Source organism: Dermacentor variabilis, chromosome 10 (assembly GCF_050947875.1).
Source record: "Dermacentor variabilis isolate Ectoservices chromosome 10, ASM5094787v1, whole genome shotgun sequence".
NCBI lineage: Eukaryota > Metazoa > Arthropoda > Arachnida > Ixodida > Ixodidae > Dermacentor > Dermacentor variabilis.
Genome location: NC_134577.1, coordinates 28,779,750 through 28,800,056, shown reverse-complemented (window position 1 = coordinate 28,800,056; position 20,307 = coordinate 28,779,750). Strand labels below are relative to the sequence as shown.

The following is a 20,307-nucleotide window of genomic DNA, read 5'->3' as shown; positions in this document are numbered from 1 at the left end:
CTCTTCCCGGGGAAATGCAAAAACACCCTTGTACTTAGATTTAGGTGCACGTTCCGGAGTCCCCCACTATGGCGTGCCTTATAATCAGAACGTTGTTTTAGCACGTAAAATGCCACATAAAAAAAAAAAATAAAGGGTTGTCACATCCTGCATTCACAGCTATTGCCGTCAGCCCTGTTGTGGTAATCATCTTCACCTATTTATTTCACAACTGCATGCGTTTAACAGGTGATAACCCAAACCCGCTGATATTCCCTGCTGCAGGTGGCGTTAAGTGAGCGTCATCTTTCTCTCTGGTGGCATCATAGGCATAGTATTTCTGACCGTCAACTCAATTTCGTTTCAGTTTTTCGTCAGTGGCTTAAAACGACAATGTACGTCTCGGGTTGCTCAGGCTCTCGTGTTGTTATCTCATGCCGCAACAATTCGCGCTGAATAGGCACATAAAAGCTTTCTGCCAAAATGCCCCACTTGAAGAAGGTGCTGACCCAGGTCAAATCCAAGGAGCACCAATTAAAGCTTGCCGAAGCTGTAAAAACAGGCAATGCGTGTATCGGGCCCCTCGGGTGGCATGAGCTTGGCGCGCGTCGAAGTCACATGCTGCAACGATTCGTGCAACACTTCGCATTACATAGTGTAAGAGTTGGGGTCGGGCATGAAATAAGTGGTAGCTGGCCCATGCCGTCGTCTGACTTATCCACGCTAAGGACGTTGTTGAAGGGAGGGACTTGTTCTCATTGAGAACGAGGAATGTGCGATTTATTTACAATATCTACATGAAGGGTGGAGAACATTACATTTCATCAGTCTAGCATGACTGAAAACGAAAGCACACTGAACAGCCGACAATGGCTGCTTAAAAACCCTTTGTCCTTCCTAGATCCCTAGGTGAGGGAAAACTGCCGTTCAACCTTCGTCCAATGGGAGCGTCCAAAGTCATCGTAGTCGACCCGCCTTTGAGGGGGAGGGTTGACACACTCACTTCCGCACTTTGGTTTCACTGAATGCACCGAGGGGAGTGGGTCGTCGTAGACAGGAGTTGACACGCTTGACCTAAGCAGGTGCCTCTTGATCCCAGAGCTGACCCCGCAGCTAGCCGCCGCTTCTGTCCATTGACTGTGATAACTTCTGGGGCCAGTGAGAAAGTACCGCAGAACACCCTTTGCCGGAGTTCTCTTGCTCCAAGCAAGCCGTGAAGGCGACAGCGAACCAACTAACAATACTCTGTCCGCCGAACGTGGCTAGACATGCAGGCGCTGTTGTGCTGTTGAGGAGGCGCATTGTTGTCTTCACAAAGCGAGTCATCGCAGCGGGCCGGGAAAGGTTCGAAGGTCGCTTCTCCGAAGATCGCTAACACCTCAGGTCGATCGAAACAAACGTGGGCCTTGAAAGGTTTGCAGTTCAGTACCCCTGCAGGCCGATCGTAACAATAGACATCAACTGCAGTTGAGTCTGTCAAATCTTTTAGTCACTTTGGATCATACGTTTTTCTGGTTAGTACGTTTTTCTCACGTGTTTTTCTAGAACATGTGCATGGCGTTCTACTGTGTGTGTTAAGCACACCTTCTATCTTGCTTACGGGACCTGCGACAAAGCTGGCAAGAATGGCCACGTAAACTGGAGCTGTAATGTACCCGGCTAGGGCTAATTGTGTGCTGCATCCAGTGTTTCACCATCGTGTTGTTTCTTTTTTCCGGCTTCTCTTTTTATTGTCTTTATAATCTAGGCGTCTGCGCGGGCTCTCTCGACCACAGCCTACGTACAGTCCATGTCCCTTACAACAGGTCTGTCTACAACATGCTTTCGGATGTAGCAGACTGTTCTCACTACAGTGGAATCTCGATGATACGATCACGGCTAATACGAATTTCCGGATGATACAAATTTTTCTGTGGTCCCGGCCGAGCCCTAGTACTTTGCAATGTGCTAGAGAACGGTTGCTATGAATAGATTTTTGACCCGCATGGGTTGATACGAATAAACGCCACCCCACCGACAGTCGCGAAAGAGAACGGTGCGCAGTCGCACGATTTCTCCCTGTCTCTTTTGGTGCGGAGGGGTGGACGCGGTGCCGGACAGCACAGATGCCGTGACTGGGCGCAAAAAGTTTGAAGAGGTGGCGCTTCTGTTGCTTTTGTGCTTTTCCACCTTTTCCGTGTGCCATCAGACAGAGTGGCTGCTGTGCTTCGGGCCGCATTCTTTGTGTTTGCGCCATTTTGCCTAGTCGCAGCGAGCTACGCCTCGCAAGTGGAAAACGCTCTCCTTTAAAGAGAAATTAGACATTCTTCGAAAGGTCGACGAGGATCCCAAGAAGAAGCGGACGAAGTTGGCCAAGGAGCTAGGCCTCGCAACGTCAACACTGAGCACAATTGTTGCACAGCAAGACTCTATCATGAAAAACATGCTTTCGTTCAACGTCAACGCGAAGCAAGCGAAGACCACTCAGCATGTAAAGCTTGAGGAGACTCTCCTGACTTGGTTTCATGTAACTGCAGCTGGTGTAAGTTTTGACGATAAAGTTTTGCTGGAGAAAGCCGACGAGTTTGCACTTGCTCTGCACATCGATAGATTCCAGGCCTCAGGTGGGTGGCTGCAACGTTTTAAGACTAGGCACGGTCTCGTTTATAAAAGCGTTTGCAGCGAAGTGAAAAAAGCTGACAAGGCAGTTGTCAGCGACTGGCTAGCTAAGCTGCCGTCACTCATCATTCAGTATGAGCCTCGTGATGTTTTTAATGCTGATGAGGCAGGTCTGTTTTTTAACCTGCAACCCGAGAAGAGCATCTGTTTAAAAGGCGAAGCATGCAAAGGAGGCAAAAATAGCAAAGAGCACATTACGGTTCTCTTATGCTGTAATGCCGACGGATTGGAGAAACTTAAGCTCACGGTAGTTAGCAAGTTTGAAAAGCCCCGGTGCTTCAAGCGCGAGAGTCATTTGCCGTGCGTCTATCGCGCAAAGAAAAAGGCGTGGATGACGGCGGCGCTGTTCAAGAGTTTCTGTCGCTCCTTGACAGGAGGATGGCTTTCAAGAATCGGAAAATTGTTCTGTTTCTTGACCAGTGCGCTGCCCACCCGAGGCAAGTAACGCTTCAAAACGTCAAACTTGTCTTTTTACCCGCGGACACGACGACGCACCTGCAACCCCTTGACGCTGGGATTATAAAGAATGCAAAGCACCATTGCAAGAGCGTTCTTGTGCGCCGCCTACTTGCTAAAATTGATCGAAAGGACGAAGGCGATCTGCGAATAAGCGTCTTGGATGCCATCCAATTTATAGCTATGGCATGGGATCGGGTAACTCCGACCACCGTAGCGAACTGCTTTGGCAAATGCGGCTTCTTCGGGAGTCCAGAAAAGGTGCCCCCAGAGCTGGAAGGTACAATTGAGGATTGGGAACGGCTTAATGTCGAGTGCACAGCTGATGACTTGCACGGCAGATGACAATCTCGCCACCTGTGGTGCGCGCACGGTAGAAAATATTGTCGAAGAGGCCACATGCGAGGCTGTTGATTCTAGCGATGATGGCGACGACATAGACGAGGGCGATGGCGAAGGACCACCACCGGGGGCTGAAACGCTTGCATGCGCTCGACGTTCTGAGGAGTGCTATGGCCACGGATGAAATCAGCGACGACACGTGCATGTGTTTTGATGGATTTGAAGAAAGTCTGCTAAATGACCTGACAAAGAAAAAGAAGCAGAAGGACATTAGAGACTTTTTCTTCAATAAATAAATGCTTTTTAAGTATGTGTGCCTGAGTGAGTTCACCTTTGACTCTTTAATTTAGCTAGTTTTAATTGTGTTTTGATGATACAAATTTCGGCTAATACGAATACTTTTCGTGACCCCGTGAGATTCGTATCATCGAGATTCCACTGTACCTATATTATCAATGCAACCTATTCCACTTTTAACGGACCCGGCATTAACAGACTATCAGCTATAACAGGCAAATTTTGGCAAACTTTGTGTAGACATTGTAAATACAACCTACTTTGGTGCGTTGATGCTTGCATGTGGCAGTGAAGCGCTTCTCTTTGCGCAAGCAGACTGGGCCAGAATGGAGACATAGACATCATGAGCGCATCTTAGTGTCTACGTCTCTCTTTTGTCCAAAAATGTTATCAAAGTTCGCATGCAAACATGCCCAGCACGCAGCAGTACACTGCACACAACTACTGTGTGCAGCAGTGCACTGCGCAGAAATATTTCTGGGCGCTTGCAGAATTTGTGAAAATAATGTTTTTTTCTTAAGGAACGACTGCAGTAGTGGCAAGCTTCCCATAATGGTGTGCTGCGCAACACCCCACTTGCAAGAAATTTTCGTGTTAACCATGCAAGCAGACCCCTGTTGTCGGTGTAGTGCCAAGCAAGTGCTGAAGGCATTGCTGGGCCTAATCAGCTTCGATGTGGAGCCATAGTGTGCGATGCTTCAAAAACAAGGGCGAAGAATAGCAAAATGTACCGTTTTGAGAACGCTTTATTTCTAATTTCATCAATTCGCCCAAAAAAAGCATCCAGACAGTGGTGGCCAAATAGCGGTGGCGAGATGTGGACTCAGAGTTGAACTTGCCTTGAACCGCAGCTCTCACTTGTGCTACAAATTTGACAGTAGTTGTCGCTTGTTGCAAAAGGTAAAATTGACTTGAGCTGATACTGTCGGCCACTTTTTTGTGTATAGAAGAAACTGCAGCCGATGTTTGTGTCATCGAAGGTGGCGGCGCGCTCGAGCTCGCTCCCCGCCGTTGATTTGGCCGTTTACTTTGCCGTACTGCAGGTGCGTTGTGCGAGTGCAACTGCTGCAGACAAATCTGCGGGTTAGAGAGCAGTATGCGCGAAGTTTCACTATTTCACAACATACCGTGCCCTAATTTTGGATAGAACGGAGTTTGGATATAACGGACATTTTTGCTGAATTATCATAGTCTGTTGTAATGAGCATTGACTGTATGAGCAACGTTTCATTTACAGTACTACTAAACCACTTGTCGGTTTGCACTGTCATCCTTCTCTGGTGGGTCCTATCATGGTTGATAGTGCTACTCAGCCAGCATTTTCATTGATTCAAAGCAGTTGGGGAGAAAATTTCCTGCTTTTCCCTGAATTTTCCAGAACTGACAGATTCTCTTAAAATTTCAGGTTTTCCCTCGTGGTAGACACCGTGGTTTTTAGCTTTAGCATTGGTCAATGTTAGCAGGCTTGCCTTTCATAGCAAAACCATAAAGGTAAACCTAACCCTTTCCGATCATGATCATTTGCTCACTTTGTGGTTCCTTCTGGTGAGGAATTATTTTATGTATTTTGACTACTGTGCAAAAATACCACTCATGCTAACAAATTCGTTGCAAACAATTTATTTTGGAATTTTTTTTATTTCTTAGACGTCTTACAGTCTCTAGCCTACATCACATTGTTTATGATCACTACGAGAACTGCTTTCTCTGGGGTCTTCGTCGTTATCTCCTTCAGTGCTCTCATATGCTGGTCTCCTCAAGGTGGAATAACTTGCTTCTCGGCACTAAAGTAATATTAAAATTCCGTAAATCAAATGCGAGTTCATTTTATAAAGTGCACATAAAGAAAACGTCGCCATCCTTGATACTCTGTGCCACAAAAAGCACGTATGAATTCCATGAATCGTGCCACTAAGAAAGCGCTGCCCTCATATGGAGACGCCGGGAAGTGCAGTTATCAGTGGTTGAAAAAGTGTGAAAAAGATTCTTTGCATGTCTGGAAGGGCCCACCTGTGACTGCAAAGAGTTAGTGATCTTTCTTCTGGTAATCTGATCTGGTCATGTGTGGTTCAAAGCACCGCTTACACAGTGTTTGTCAGAAGTTTCAAAAGGCCCTGTACTTTTGGCCAGACCTCTCATTGTGCCGTGTACTGGCATCCCTGTAATTCTTCTATGGTACTACAGCCCCGAGGATTGAGCGAAGGACTTCTCACTGTTTCTGAATTTTTCGGGCACAGAGCCACTGGAACTAGGGACTTGACCTGTCACAGGCATGTGATTGCAGAATTGCTTCAGAACCTTCGAATAAGAGTGTACAAGTTTACTGTGCAGTGAGTGTACTGTGGCTTCTTAGGTACAGGAAGGTCCTTTTGGTGAGGTAACACAGCTAACGCAGTGTGCATTGTAAGGGACACTTCTTGACATCATGTTTGTCAAGATACAATAGCATCTGCACATATTATGCAAGACCTTCTTAAAGCAAATACTTTCTTTAGCCCTTTTGGCCGTTGGTCCGAGGTTGGTAGTTTCACGCGGCAAGGAAAACGTTTGTTCGCTCTCTGTTCCTCATGCTCTCGCTCATTCATTGTCTTGTTGGCTCTATCGTGTGCTCACTCTCATTCATTCACTTTCTAGTTAGGGCTGTGCAATTACTTTGACAATCATCCTTGATGGTTTATGCACAACTTTTCTATGTGCATCCGGCTTCAAGTAAAAGTAAAGCTTTTTGTGTTATTTTTCTGGTTTAGTTTTGTGAAAGATAGTAGGTTTCTATTCTGGGGCTAAATTTGTGCTGGCATGATAGTAAAGCTTCTTATCATGCAGTGATGTTACAGTTGATGCATTGTATGCAGTGAACATGGTGCTTGCTTTCAGAGGAGAAAGATGCCTTGCGGTGCTGTCGCCAGGACATTGGAGACTGCATTGTGAGTGAGACATGGCATTCTTTGATATCTTAGCAGTGGGTGTGTAGAAAAGACCTTTGCTTCCTCTGTCCGAAAGACGTGAGGGTGAGAGGAGAGACCATTCAATAGTTTCTCTAATTCCATATGCAGCTTATCTCAGAGGTGCTCCAGAGGTGCCTTCGGCACGTTAGTGATGAAGGAAAAAAAATGATTAGTAGAAATAGATGCACTTGTGTGGAAGTCATTCAGCTGAGAAATTCATGCAGCTCACGAGCAGACAAAATAATTGACTGTCAAGCTATTTCAATGATTCATTTTCCTCTCCCCAAGATATTGCTGCATGCAGCCGATTGTGACAATGTAAAAGCAAGCACTTGAAAGAGACACTTAAGACGAATTATTTCAGCTGTGTTAATAAATTACCCTTTTACAATACCGAAAATTCCACTCTTACTGTGAGAAAGGGCTTGACGAGACAGAAAGCAGACAGAAGACAGACAGAAAAAACAAAAGATGGGTGTTGATGTCACTTTGACGTTCCTGCACTAGTCTGCCATGATGTCGTAGATTTTGTCTGCTTCTGCTCGTGCCTGGTTAATTTCTTATAGGTGAAGCTCAATCGCATTGTCTTCGAAAATAGCCAAAGACTGAACTTGGAAAAGTACGAAAAGCTTTTACGAAAAGCTTTTACTCAGTTATGCAACCAAAATATGCAAAAAAAAAAAAAGGGTAAGCTGTATCAGGGACATGGCCGCAGAGGGGTATGGGAAACATCTTGTGCATACATCTTGTGCAACCAAATACAGAAGCTATACTTATTCATGAACTAGAAAGCTCACATGACTAACTTATGTTACATCTAATGGGGGCCTTAGTCTAATTTTGTAGTCGTGCTTGCTCCCTATTTGTAGTGGGCCCGTTTGTTTTACAGAGAGTGTTGGGGCTCTAGGGCTCAGGAATTACCCGCCTGCTGGTGGCACCCGATACTGCCCTGTGCTGTTTGAGCCTGTCACACTAGTAGATGGTTGGGGCTTCTGTGCTTGCGCTCCCTATGGAGACTGACACATTCTGCTGTGGTCATAGGGTTTGGGTATCCCTTTGTGTTGCTGCCTGAGTCTATGCCATTTCTGTACCCTTTCTGTCGAACGCATGGGGGGTCATAGCCTGGCTAACATGAAATTTCTGCAAGAATTTGCATGCTCATAAGTGTTATAGCTGGGGGTGTGCAATATGAAATTTTCACTTTCAAAGTGAATTCAAATAATAGAAATGGTGTGCCAATCGAATATTTTTCGAATGCGAATGCTATTGGTTTAGCAAAAAATGAAGTTTTTTCGCCAACCAGAGGTATGGAAAAAAAAGGTGAATTTATTGCACAGCAAATAGCATACAGGAAAATTTTGCTTAGTGGTCAACAAGATTCTCTAGTACAACACTTTCATTTGAAATTATCATATCTGCAGTCATTTAATGTTGTCTTGAAGGAACGATAGGTGCTCGACATGTTCGGGGAGCAGCAACACCCTCCTGCATGCTACGGTTCCTTCAGACACCGAAAAGAGCTGCTCAGTGGACACACTAGTGTCGGCTATCAGCAGGTTTCTCTCCTCAAGCCGAGCCGGCAGTGGGAACCCAGCTTACACCACCACTCACATTGATTTTCTTTTTGGCCCAATATTTCATCACGCACATATCTTTCAACCTGTACTTGTGGCAGGGAAAATTGCTGCCACAAGCAAGTGAAAATTGCTGTTGGTTGATAATCAGTCTTGACAGTGCTGATGTGTTAAGAACCTCTTCAGAGCCTTTCGTTGTTGAGGACATATCTGGGTTCCTCTTTGTTGAAATTTTCCTTGCTTCTTCTGAAGTTAGGTTTTTAAACCAGTTTCCCATTACAGCATCCTGGCTTACTACTTGGTCAAACTTGTAGTTTGGAAACAGTGTTTTTATGCACTTAGCCAGATTAGTAGCAGACGCAGAGGTTTCCACCTGGTGTCTGGTGTTGTCTAGATGCAAGAGGAGGCTGCACAGTGTGGCATCTTGGGCAGATAGTACCAGCTAGCCATAAGTGCCAGCAGGGGTCCTGTGACAGTATACACTTCTTGTCATATGATTCACTGCACGGCAAATACACTTCACCGCAATACAATTCATATGCTTCGCCGCATAACACAGCTGTACTGGGGCGAAGCTGAGTTAAAGAACTGAGAGCAATTTTGGGGGGTTCAAATACTTCGAATAGTAAAAGTCTTTCGAATCCAGCCGAAGACTAACCGATTCGAGTTTCCAAATATTAGCACACCACTGCTTATAACTCGTGATGAGCTCCAGTTTGAGTTAAATAAAGTGTACCTCAGACAGTCATCATAAGTGAGTTCTGCCCGATTTTATTATTTTTTTTCAGATGGCCCTGTTTGATATCTTGCGGGAGAGCCTGCTCGCGGCACTTGCAGTTCACCTAGAACTGGCGATGCGGGCCCTCGAGAAGGACAGCCGGGCCTGGCCAGCAGCTGAGGCATGCCTGTTGGCACTCCAGGCGGTGGCAGAGAACGTCAGGCCCCACCAGGAGCCGTACCTGGGTCCCCAGTTCCGTGCAGCCCTGCCTCGCCTCATGTCTAACCCGCACCTCCAGCCAGCTACCCTAGTTTGCCTTGGCTCCCTTGGCAGCTGGCTACAGTTGAGTGCTCACTTGTTTGAACCTCGCAACTCGTTTGAACCTTGTTAAGAAGCTTTATCTCAGGAGTGTAAGAAATCGTTTTCCTTGGTGTCTACTTGGACCACATTTGATGGTTAGTTGCACTTAAAATTAATCCACGAACTGTTGGGGGAGCACATTTTTGATTCAGGCCATCAATGTTGTCATGTAGTAGTGGCGGTGGACAATACAGCGGCAAATCTGTGCACTGCACTGTACAGTGTATCACGACAAGCATTGACGCAAATGGCCAAAACAAACTGTTGCCAATTGCAGATGCAACACTACAAGTTGTTACTACTAACATGTGATCACGGGCAGCAGCGTTGCCGCATGGTCCAGCTGAGCTGTCGCTTTGGGAATCAAATACCCAGTCAATTCTTTTCACTGTCCAGAGTGCTACACTGTGAGGAGTTCTAACAGGGCAAGTTATGAAACAGCTAAGACTTCGCAGTGCTCATGTTCCTAATGGCTTTTGTTTCATTTGACAAAGGATGTACAGTTGAATCTTGTATAACGAAGACTTACCTGACATGGAAATACCTTCATTATATCTAATAGTATTTCTCATCTTATTGGGTGCAACAAATACCTTGATCGGGTCTGTGGGAAAGAAACAGAAGTGTGATGCCTTTGAAAGGCCGACTTTGATGGCCCGTTGGCAGGCTGCTGCATCTGAAACATGACGTTTGAGCAATGCTGCATTTAAAAACTTGCTCTTTGCGTGAGTGTCTACAGGGTTTTTCTGTAAAGTAATGAGACTGCCTGTCGCGCGGTGCTGCACTCGTCAGTAGTGTGGCCCCCCAGAGGCAGAATTTGTGGTGAGGGTTCTAAGCTAAGTAATGCACCAAGAGGCAGTCACGTCCGAGCTCTGGCGCAGTGAGGATCTTAAATGGCGCAAAAGCTGTTTTAGAGTTTTTGTTACGGCAGAAAACAAACAATGGAGCGTTCGCTGGAGCAGCGGTACGCGAATAAATTTTGCTTTCACCTGGGAAAAACTGCTTCCAAGACATTTGCCTTGGTTAAGGAGGCTTACAAAGATGATGCCCTGTCAAGGGCCCAGGTTTCCCAGTGGTTTAGTGAGTTCAAGAATAGATGGGATACCGTTAAAGACATGAAGTGATCTGTACGCCCTTCAACGAGTGGTTTGGACGAAAATGTGGCTGAATGAAAAAATCTCCTGATCTCCAACAGTCATTCGAGTATCAGATTAACTGCTGAAAACCTCAACATGTGCAAAACAACAGTTCACAAGATTATTTAGAAAAATTTGAACTTGCAAAAGATTTGTTCGAAATTGGTGCCAAAAGTGTTGAGTGGTGAACAAAAACAATGACTAGTTGACGTTTCCCATGAGATGTTGGTGCAGTTACGAAGTGAACAGGACTTTTTATACGGCGTAATAGCAGGCGACAAATCATGGATGTTCCTGTACGACCCTGAAATGAAGCGCCAAAGTTCGGAGCTGCACACCGCGAGCTCCCTGCGCCCTAAGAAAGCGAGACTGTCAAAGTCCAAAGTGAAGACAATGTTCATTGTCTTTTTTGACAAGCGTGGGGTGGTCCACAAAGAATCTGTACCTGCAGGATGAACCATCAATGCCACGCCCCACAAAGAAGTCCTTGAGCACTTTCACAGAGCCGTCAAACAGAAATGACTGGAGATTATCCTTATGTAATGTAATCCTTATGTAATCCTTATGTAATGCCTCCGGGCCTTTAAGGCTCCAATAAATGAAATGAAATGAAAAGAGATTGCCGATCGCTGGAAGCTCCACCACGACAGCGTTCCAGCCTGCACCTCCCTGCCTTGATTGGAACCTTGCCGCAGCCACCGTACAGTCCCGATGTGAGCTCGGCAGACTTTTTCCTGTTCTCAAAGCTGAAGAGAAGCCTGAAAGGTCACTGTTTTGACATTGTTCCCGCCATCCTATTTGCTGTCACAGTCTCTGAAAGAGGTTATGGCAGCTGACTTCCAGGGAGCCTGTGTAGCGTGGGAATCGCGTTGGCAATGGTGTATTGATGCCCAAGGAGACTATTTTGAAAAATTTTAATGATATGTACCAATTGGGTCTATAAATTATTTTTACCAAACGCGGTCTCATTACTCTAGGGACAAAGCCTGTATGCGTATGTATGTGACCAACTGATGTGATTACACAGTGAGCCTGTGAAGACGCGCATCCAGAATGTGTTTCGAGTTGCTCTTGCTGAGTATTTGACAATTCCTGCTACGAAAATACAAATCCTGAGTTGTGAGCAAACAAATATGTTTGCTTTCCTGTCACCAGTATTGTCTCGTCTTGTATCTGCCATTTGTTTCTCACCAATATTAGTGTCTAAAGAATATGTGCATATAATGAGCATTAGATATAATGAAGGCATTTCTAGTGTTACTTGTTTCTCTGTACACAAGTTCGATTCCTAATTCGTGCTATTTTTAGCACACTCAAACCTCGGTGTAACAAACAACGATACGAAGCAGCATATAATGAAGCCAGAGATGTTTCCTCGTGTGTTTGTGTCTGGCAAAAAATCTAGCCTGTTGGATGCTTTTTTCATCTCACTCATATAATGAACTCAGGATTTTTTATTTCTTTTTGATGATGTTAATGTGTGTGCTTGTGACAGAAATCAGATGTGCTGTACATATTTGCATACTGAACACTCAAAAAGAAAAAGATTGTGCGAAGTTGGAGGGTGTATTTATTATGTAGGGTCAAATTTTGAGCGGCGACCACTAAGCCTAATCTGGGCCACTAAGGTTAGATCTTGAGACCAGCTCCCAATGAAATAGCAGAGGGGCATTTTATTTTCTCAGCTCGAAAACACTAATTCTGAAGCAGCATCTGCACCTGAATAATCTGCATTTATGGCCACCTTTTCGGCCTCTTCAACACCAATAGCACCGCCCCATAACAGGTTTTAAACACATGATTTCATTTACGATATCAGTGTTTATGCTTATAACGAATAACAGATATGTTGAAGTCATTTTCATGTTGGATGTTTCATGATGTTTGGCTGTACCAAGGTTCAACTGCTTACGCATATGCATACTTGTGCTGTAAGCCCATCGTGCCTGCAGGGACCCCCAGCAGCTTGGTGTGGTGCTGCCTGTGCTTCTTGCGGGCCTGGAGGCTGGCCCCAGGATGTCCATGGCAGCCTCCCTGGCCCTCAAGGACCTTGCCCGGGACTGCCCTCAGGCTCTTGCCCCACACACCCAACCCCTACTAGAGGTCACCCAGCGACTTCTCCTGGGACAGCAGCTGCGTCCCCGTGAGAGGGTGAGCTTGCACATTAGCATACATGCCAACTCCCCAGAATTTTTGGTAAAGTTTACAAATTTGGGCTTGTTTTATGAATTTCCAAATGTCACATCAGTATTTACGAAAAATAGATTCTGTTCACAAAAAAAGTTTGATTGATCTCCGAGCCTTCTATTTGAAGCCTTTCATTGGTAAAAGGACGCAAAAGGGGTACTTGCTTCGAGTAAGTTTATAGAGGCAAGTTCCTGAAGCGGGTGAAATTGACCACAGCAAAGTCGCTAAAAGAACCACTGTAATCTAAAAACAATGCACTCGTCCATCTTTGCCATTCCAAGTTCGCTGTTGCTTATGGGCTGCATATAAAGGCAAATCATTGTCGATAAACTATGTATGTATCCCTGAGAACGCGTGTGCTCAGAGCAAACTTTCAAAAATACATGTGCTATTCCCCTCTGTGTCAGTGCCATGTCTGCAGAATTTTGTAAATCTTAAGAGTCCGCAGGTTGGCAGACATGCATTAGCTTCATCAAGTATCTTTTGTATGTCTGTTGTGCCGCTTATTCAACCGGCATTGTCAGTTCTGAGCTATGTATCAATATTTGGCCTGTGCTGGTGCTAACATAAGGCCACAATGTGGTACCAAGTATATAAAGGAATCCCACATACAGTAAATTGAGCATATCAGAAATGGTGCCTTGGGCTGACACTTTCGAATTGATTTAAGCACAGAAAACTACCACGAAGACCATAGTGGCATATTTTGATATACCTGGAGGAAGTTTTCTGTTGTAGGTATAGATCATGAAACAAATTATTGATTAATTACCATACTAACTTTTTACTCAAACTTTTTTTTGGGTATGAACCTACCTACTCTTCATGCATGCTTTTTCTGCGCAAGAAACAACATAGATTACAAGGACACACACATGGACAGCGCCGTCAGTGTGTGCTTCTCTGTTGTCCAGGTCGTTTCTTGCACTAGAAAAGTGAAGTTTGAAGAGTTTGAAGAGTGATCAAAGTCAACTAGCCTGACCTTTCAGTTCTTTTATACCCTTCATGGCCAGAAATAACGATGAACAAGTTATTTTGATTCTCCTTCATGTGGAATGATGTTTAAGCTTTGTAGGGCTAAAGGGTCCCAGGCTCACCAGGCCCATTGGAAATTTCAGTTATCACTGGAGGTCGTGAAGTCAAGATTGTCAGCGCATGACCTACGTGTACCGCTCTTATCTGTAATGCCCAAACCTGGTGAAGGGCCCTTCAAGGGAATAAGAGTCATTGGTGTCTTCTAGTTTTTGCTTTGTTGTTCTCCTCACCCCCAAGGTTCGCTTGCTAAGCCTGGCCGGCCAGCTGTTGGCATCTTGGAACCTTGGACTCTCCGAGGCTTGGCTATCCACAGTGCTGGATTACCAGCTGCAGCTGCTGCAAGCAGGGCTGCCCGCAGTGGGGGAGGCATTACGCGAGCTGGCAGCACTCCTGTCGGGGCTGGCAGCCCGTGAGGAGCCGCCCTCACTGGTCGAACCAGTAATTGCACGAGCCCTGCCTGCTCTCCACGCTGTCGCCGCCAGTCATGCCCGTGATGAGGACACTATCGAGGTAGGCATCTGCTAAAGACATGTTAAGCCCATATGACAAACAGATGTAATGAATATAGATGCAATGAAACATCGGTTGTAAAGAATATATAGTATTCAACGAAATATTGGGTATAACGAAGGGAATAAAAGTTACAGCGACGTTTCACTTCATGAACATGGGTTACGCGCAAGCGTACGGGTGCCATTCCCTTTTTCTGCATTGTGCGTGGGACGTTCGCAACGTGGCAAGCTGCCTAGTGCACTCCTCGGGAGCCTGCTGGTCATGCCAAGCCTGCGCCTTTTGCCGGACCTGTTGAGCTTGCGCCCGGCGCTTGATGACAACTGCGGGGTTGATCGATTCGTGCTCGGCCTGCCCCGCCACTTGCGTCGCTGCTCCGTCCTTGCTGAGCACTTGGCCTCTTGATCGTGAGACGAGCCCAGCACGTCCATAGCGCACACAGAACCCATAGCGAGTGCCAGAGGAGGTCAACCCAGCCTACTCTGCTCCTCTCCGACGCTTTGCCTCCTTTCTCCTTTCTCACTTCGCTCAATACTACCTAGACTTTCCTCTAGGTCGTGTTGCTTTGCTGCGCTCAGCCACTAGGTGGCTTTGGCTCAGCACACTCCTTCGTACTTTCCCCGGCTACAATGTGCTAGAACATAAGGGTAGTGGGCTCAGTGGCGCTAGGCACGTGAAGCTGCTGACGTCACCTTAGAAACGCAGCTACATTGATCTCTACAGTGCAACGCCTCCCGTGCCACAGGGAATGTGCATATTGCTGCATATGCAAAGAAGAGACATCGCAAACATGCACAGCGAGCACCGCGGCATTGACGCACAAATGGGGAGGGCACGAACGTGGTCGCTTACACAACATTGACCTCAACCATGCGACGCCTGTTGCTCCGGTGTGCTATTATTCTCATTTTCCACCTCCAGGTGCCTTCCTCCTCCGGCACTTGGTTCCCTCGTGGTGACAAACATAAAAATTGATCCCTCAGTGTGCGCACATTTGTAGAGGCTGGCCTGGCCCATGGATCCTTATCACGATGTGCCACGTCGTTGTACCGCTGGAACTGCTATCTGGAATGACGCCCTTAATTAGTGGCACGATAAGTCACTGCTACCTGAACACTGAGGTGGATGTGAGCAGATCAAAGAGCATGATCATGCACTGGAACATGTTAAGAAATTAGTTTTCTTCTCTGCCTGTGTGACTGTACAATGTGGGAGCAAGCAGAGGAAACGAAAATATGTCTCTTGCTATGGTATGAAGTAAAACGACGACACGCAAACATTCGATTTGCTTGTGTTATTATTTCTCTAAACTTTAGTTCATCTATTGAAGCAACACACCAAACAAATAAGTGATGTTGCCTTGAATAATTCTCGAAGTCACGTATCGGTTGTAAAGACCACATTTCACTGCATTCATGATTTTCCAGCCTTGCCTAATAAAACTCTGCCCAGATATAATGAATGTTTTTAACAGTGCCGTACTGCGTTAAAAGGAGGGGGAGCACGTGAAGTTCCGAAGCACGGAATTTTGACCGAACTGGGAACATGGCATTGTGCACCCCGCTTCAGTATGACTCCAGTCAAACAATGATGAAGATACAACCGCCGAGATAAGCTAGCGCCGCATGCAGATTTCAGGAACCTCGAGGAAAGTAACCCGCTTTCAATTCTTTCAACTATGCCAGGGTAACCATGCTTTCAAGGCATGTCTCCAGCATGCACCAGTGCTATTGCAAAGGCCACGACGGCAGCACTTCAGTTTTTTGCGCAGTTCTCTGCATCCCACTGCGTGCATTATTGGGAGGTCACGATAGCAGCACTCTGTTTCGAGTCGGCGGACGTTACTATGTGTTATCGGTAGATTGCGGTTCATGAACACTTTGTTTATGTTGCTGCTGATAAACATTGCGAAGGTGTTCTGCCTTTTGAACTTCGTACTTTTTCGAGCGACATAGAAAATGTGTAAGTTTGTACCTCTTGGCGCGCGTGCAGCTGATGCTGCAGCTGCAATGGCAAAACCTTTACAATTTGCATGCATGCCGCAGCAGTTTTCGCTTCCAGCCAACCAGAACACTTTGCTATCATATTCAGAATCCTGTCATGTCCCACTGATAGTAAAATATATAACAAGCTTTCGAAGCAAAAATGGCAGCAGCTGTGCTTGCAGTTTTGAAATGACAAGTCATCGAAACTGGCCGGGTGACATTTTAAAAGCTATGACGATGCATTTCAATCTTTGGGTGACATTTTTAACAGAAACATTTAGCTAGATGTGGTAAAGTGTTGTAAAGAAAAAGTAAGATATTAAGGATAAGATCTTTGGACTGAAGTGGTGTCAAATTGTAACTGCTACCGCTACCTTCAATGTCGTTAATTTTTTGCTTGTTTTGAGAGGGGAGTTTACATATAGTGAACTACTGATACAGCAATCACTTTTCGCAGAACTATCGAGTTTGTTATAAACGAGTTTGACTGTACTTAGAAGACATGATCGTTAGTGCACGTTGTATGCATTGCGCTTGTCAGCTCAACCTGGCCAGAACTGCTGAGGGGCCCTTTAAGGGCATCGCCATTGATTTGATCTTGCAAGTGTTTCATTCACTCAGCAGCACAAACTAGAGAACGCCAGCATAGACTATCTCAGGCTCACCGCTGCCAACATTTTCACCACAAAGAATGTGTCCAAATTTGGCGAGCTTGATGTGGGATGCGCACTGTTTAACATGCAATGCATAAGTTTAGCTCAGAAATTTGGTGTTATGGCCCCTTTAATGCATATGTGTCACCTGTGCATGCACTAGACACCACTGATATCTTGTCGGGTGTTTCTGGTGGCCACATGCTACAGTTGCCGTGGTGTGTGAGATTCTGGAATTTGCTCGTGCCTGACCGTGATATTGATGGTATAAATTTTACGTAGAAGAATTAACTTTGCTTTTGCGGTGCATTTCAGCTCGTGATTAAGGTAAAGTGTGGCTTCTCATAACACTAAAAGAGTCGTCGTCATGGCTCCCTCAGTGCTCACGGCTGCTGTGGTTGTCGCTGCATATATAGTGCTCCAGATAGCTGTAACATGCTGCACGTAATGTTGCACAAATGTATGCATTACGAGTATGCAGGTTACAAGTAGCACACACTCAGCTATCATACTCAAGACTGCACTTTATTTGCTTTGCAGGCTCTTTGTGAGTGTGTAAAACGAGCAGCTGTCTCACTGGGTCTGCCTGCAGCCGAGCAGCTCCTGTCTCTTTTGGTTCAACTTCATGAGGCATGTCCCCAGGCAAGTGTCAAGCTGTGTGCTGCTGTGTAAGCTTGTGCTACTGCCCAATTGCCTGATCCTGTGCTAGCATACTATGTGACCCCAGTAATTGAAAAGATGTTCCATATTTGCCGCATGGCCGCAAGTGGCACTGGCTGAAGCTCCTGGGGCTCGATCTAATCGTCGTCGTCGTCGTCGTCATCATCATCATCATCATCATCATCATCATCATCATCCTGGTTACGCCCACTGCAGGGCAAAGGCCTCTCCCATACTTCTCCCATTACCCCAGTCATGTACTAATTGTGGCCATGTCATCCCTGCAAACTTCTTCTCGATCTAATGCACGTCAACAAATACTACTTAGGAAAGTGGACGGGGGTACAGCTGTCACCGTAGCTCAATTGGTGGAGCATTGTGTCGGTCATACGAAGGTTACGGGTTCAATTCATGCACTAGTTTCATACTTAGCAGGCAATGCTGCAGAGGCTAGGCAAATAGTCCAACTGTGGAAGTCTCACTCCGTGCATTTTGCAGCACAGTTTTTGATCTGCAATGCTTCCTACGAAATAACTACTTCGCATGTTTTAATATGTTCATGTTTTGGTCGCAAGCGCAAGCAATGTTCTGCAACCATTAGTTGCAGAAATGTGACGCTTTGTTCATTCGATGTATAGTTTCAGAACTGGGACATCTTCCATTTAATAAATACGTTATTCTTTGTGGCATAAAGGTATGAGACTTAATGTTACATCGAATTTCGTGACACATACCTGTCTTTCTTTCATTTTTGACACTTTTTGGTCACATATGTGAGCAGTAAAAGAAGTTTCTCTAGCCTTAGTAGTGTTGCCCACTACCTATAAATCCGATTACGGGCACAAATTTGCCTATTGATATCTAGTGTCATCTGCTGTACTTTCTTTGTTATTGTGATGCATGATAAAAAATAGTCTCATATTTGCTCTCATTCCACAGCGTACACGTTTTCAAATGCTCGGAAGCTGCAAGCCTGTGTATTTATCTGTGCGGTACGTTGTCTTGGCAGGCATGCACCGTAGTGCTTATTTTGCAAACTTGTCATCTCCACAGGCAAGCGTTGTGGAAGCCTGTCGGCCACTACTGTTGATGTTATCTATTCCTGCTGACAAGCCTCACCCAGCTGCAGCTCCAGCACTTGCACGGATATGTAATGCAACCTTGTTGCCGGCGGCAACATCATTTAGCAGTGCGTACCTTCCAGCATCTTGCGCATATATATTTTTTTGCCTAAACCAGCATTTGAACACATCTAAAATAAGCATTAAATGTTGGGGCTATAGCTTAGAGCTACAGGTTAATTTTGATTACCTGGAGCTTTTTAGTGTTTGCTCTAATGTTAGTGTGCAACAGTTGTTACACTGTGCCTTTATTGGAACGCAACTGCCAAGACTGAAAATGAAACCCTTGACTCTTTTTCTTGCCATCAGTATACTATATCCCCCAAGTCAAAGGGGCAGTTCTTGAGAACTTGCATCAGAATTACCTGCCTAAATGCCAACTATAATGAAATTTTGGCCCACAAGAAGCCTAATTTCAGATAGTGTGATACATAGCGCAGCCTCAGTACAAAATTTAACATTTGAAATATGAGTGGATGTGTCACTCCTTGGCATGTCTTCCGAGATTAAGACGTGCTGGGACCTGTGATGCTGTATAAGCAGTACAGCCTAAATCGTATGACACACCAAAAAGAACTTGCAAGGTTTTCATGAGCTTCACTCGGAAGTCTAGCAATCTGCCTTGGAGTCAAGGCAACTGTGTCTAGAAATTTTCTATCTGAGTTAAGCCACAGAATTGAACTGCTCAATGTGGCCACATACATCTCCAGTTTGAACTTGCTAGATAGCGAATGAAGAGAAACTGAGGCCTGTGTGTGCAAAACACAGTACAACCCTGATTATACAACTTTCTCGTGACTATGCAAGAGCATTGTATAATCCAGGTGTCTTATAATCTGTCCAACAAAGATTGTCTATAATACGCAGTTTTGCTCAAAAGAGTTGTGAGGAGCTCCAATTTAACCTATAGGCTAATACTCTGTTGGAAACAGAAACTAAACTGCCCAGAAGTAAATGCAAAGAGAATACTGCATTGCAGTTGTCAATCGCTCTTTATTCGAGAGATTTAGTATACCGTGTATTGTGATCTATGCCTACCAGCATGCTAAGACATTTTTTTCAGATTTACAAACTTAAAAACTTTGGTCAGTTTCCCATAGATCTTCTTTTTTTTTTCTTGAGCCATGCACCACAGCTGTCTTTCAAGTGCAGCTACGCCCCCAAGGAGGTCACCTAAGGCCTCATTGCCTGCACAAATGAATCTCGGAATGTCATCGATGCCATGCAGCAAATCCGTGAACATAGGCACAAGTATAGCTGCATCTGTGACGTCGTCCTCATCCGAGGCGGCAGCCAGCAGTGTTGGCATGATACAATGACCACCGCAAAACTGGAAACCCAATAACAGACGTGTGAGAAGTCTGGTGTGCTTGCGTATAAACAAGGCTCTGAACTGTGTGTGTTTGTGAACGCTTATCTCTGATACGAGCAATGTGCCTTCCGGCGGCTAATTGTTTCGATCTTCGCGCATGCTTTCGCGTTACTCTATGCACACTAGGGTGGTATTCTTGGATGATCATTTTCAGAGATAGCTTCGCTTTCGCGAGATATGGCAATGGACGCATTGAACTGTGCGGCCAAGAGCGCTGTCAGCTGTATATGCAAACGGGTCCAGTGAGTGGAGCAGGCGCTGCTGACAGAAAATGCAGAGAGAGAGAAAGTGCAATGAGTCAGCAATGAAGCCAGGCGGT

General features: G+C 45.5%; 1 protein-coding gene across 4 annotated transcripts in view; it reads left to right on the top strand.

The window, feature by feature from the left end:
* Positions 1–20,307, top strand: part of cdm (importin-13-like protein cdm) — a 50,680-nt gene that overhangs the window by 11,773 nt on the left and 18,600 nt on the right. For all 4 annotated transcript variants that reach the window (XM_075672180.1, XM_075672179.1, XM_075672178.1 and 1 more), the window contains exons 10-15: positions 6,607–6,656; positions 9,040–9,311; positions 12,418–12,616; positions 13,925–14,197; positions 17,376–17,477; positions 18,549–18,684. In XM_075672180.1, the coding sequence (XP_075528295.1) occupies positions 6,607–6,656; positions 9,040–9,311; positions 12,418–12,616; positions 13,925–14,197; positions 17,376–17,477; positions 18,549–18,684 (1,032 nt within the window). The remainder of the gene's footprint in view (positions 1–6,606; positions 6,657–9,039; positions 9,312–12,417; positions 12,617–13,924; positions 14,198–17,375; positions 17,478–18,548; positions 18,685–20,307) is intronic.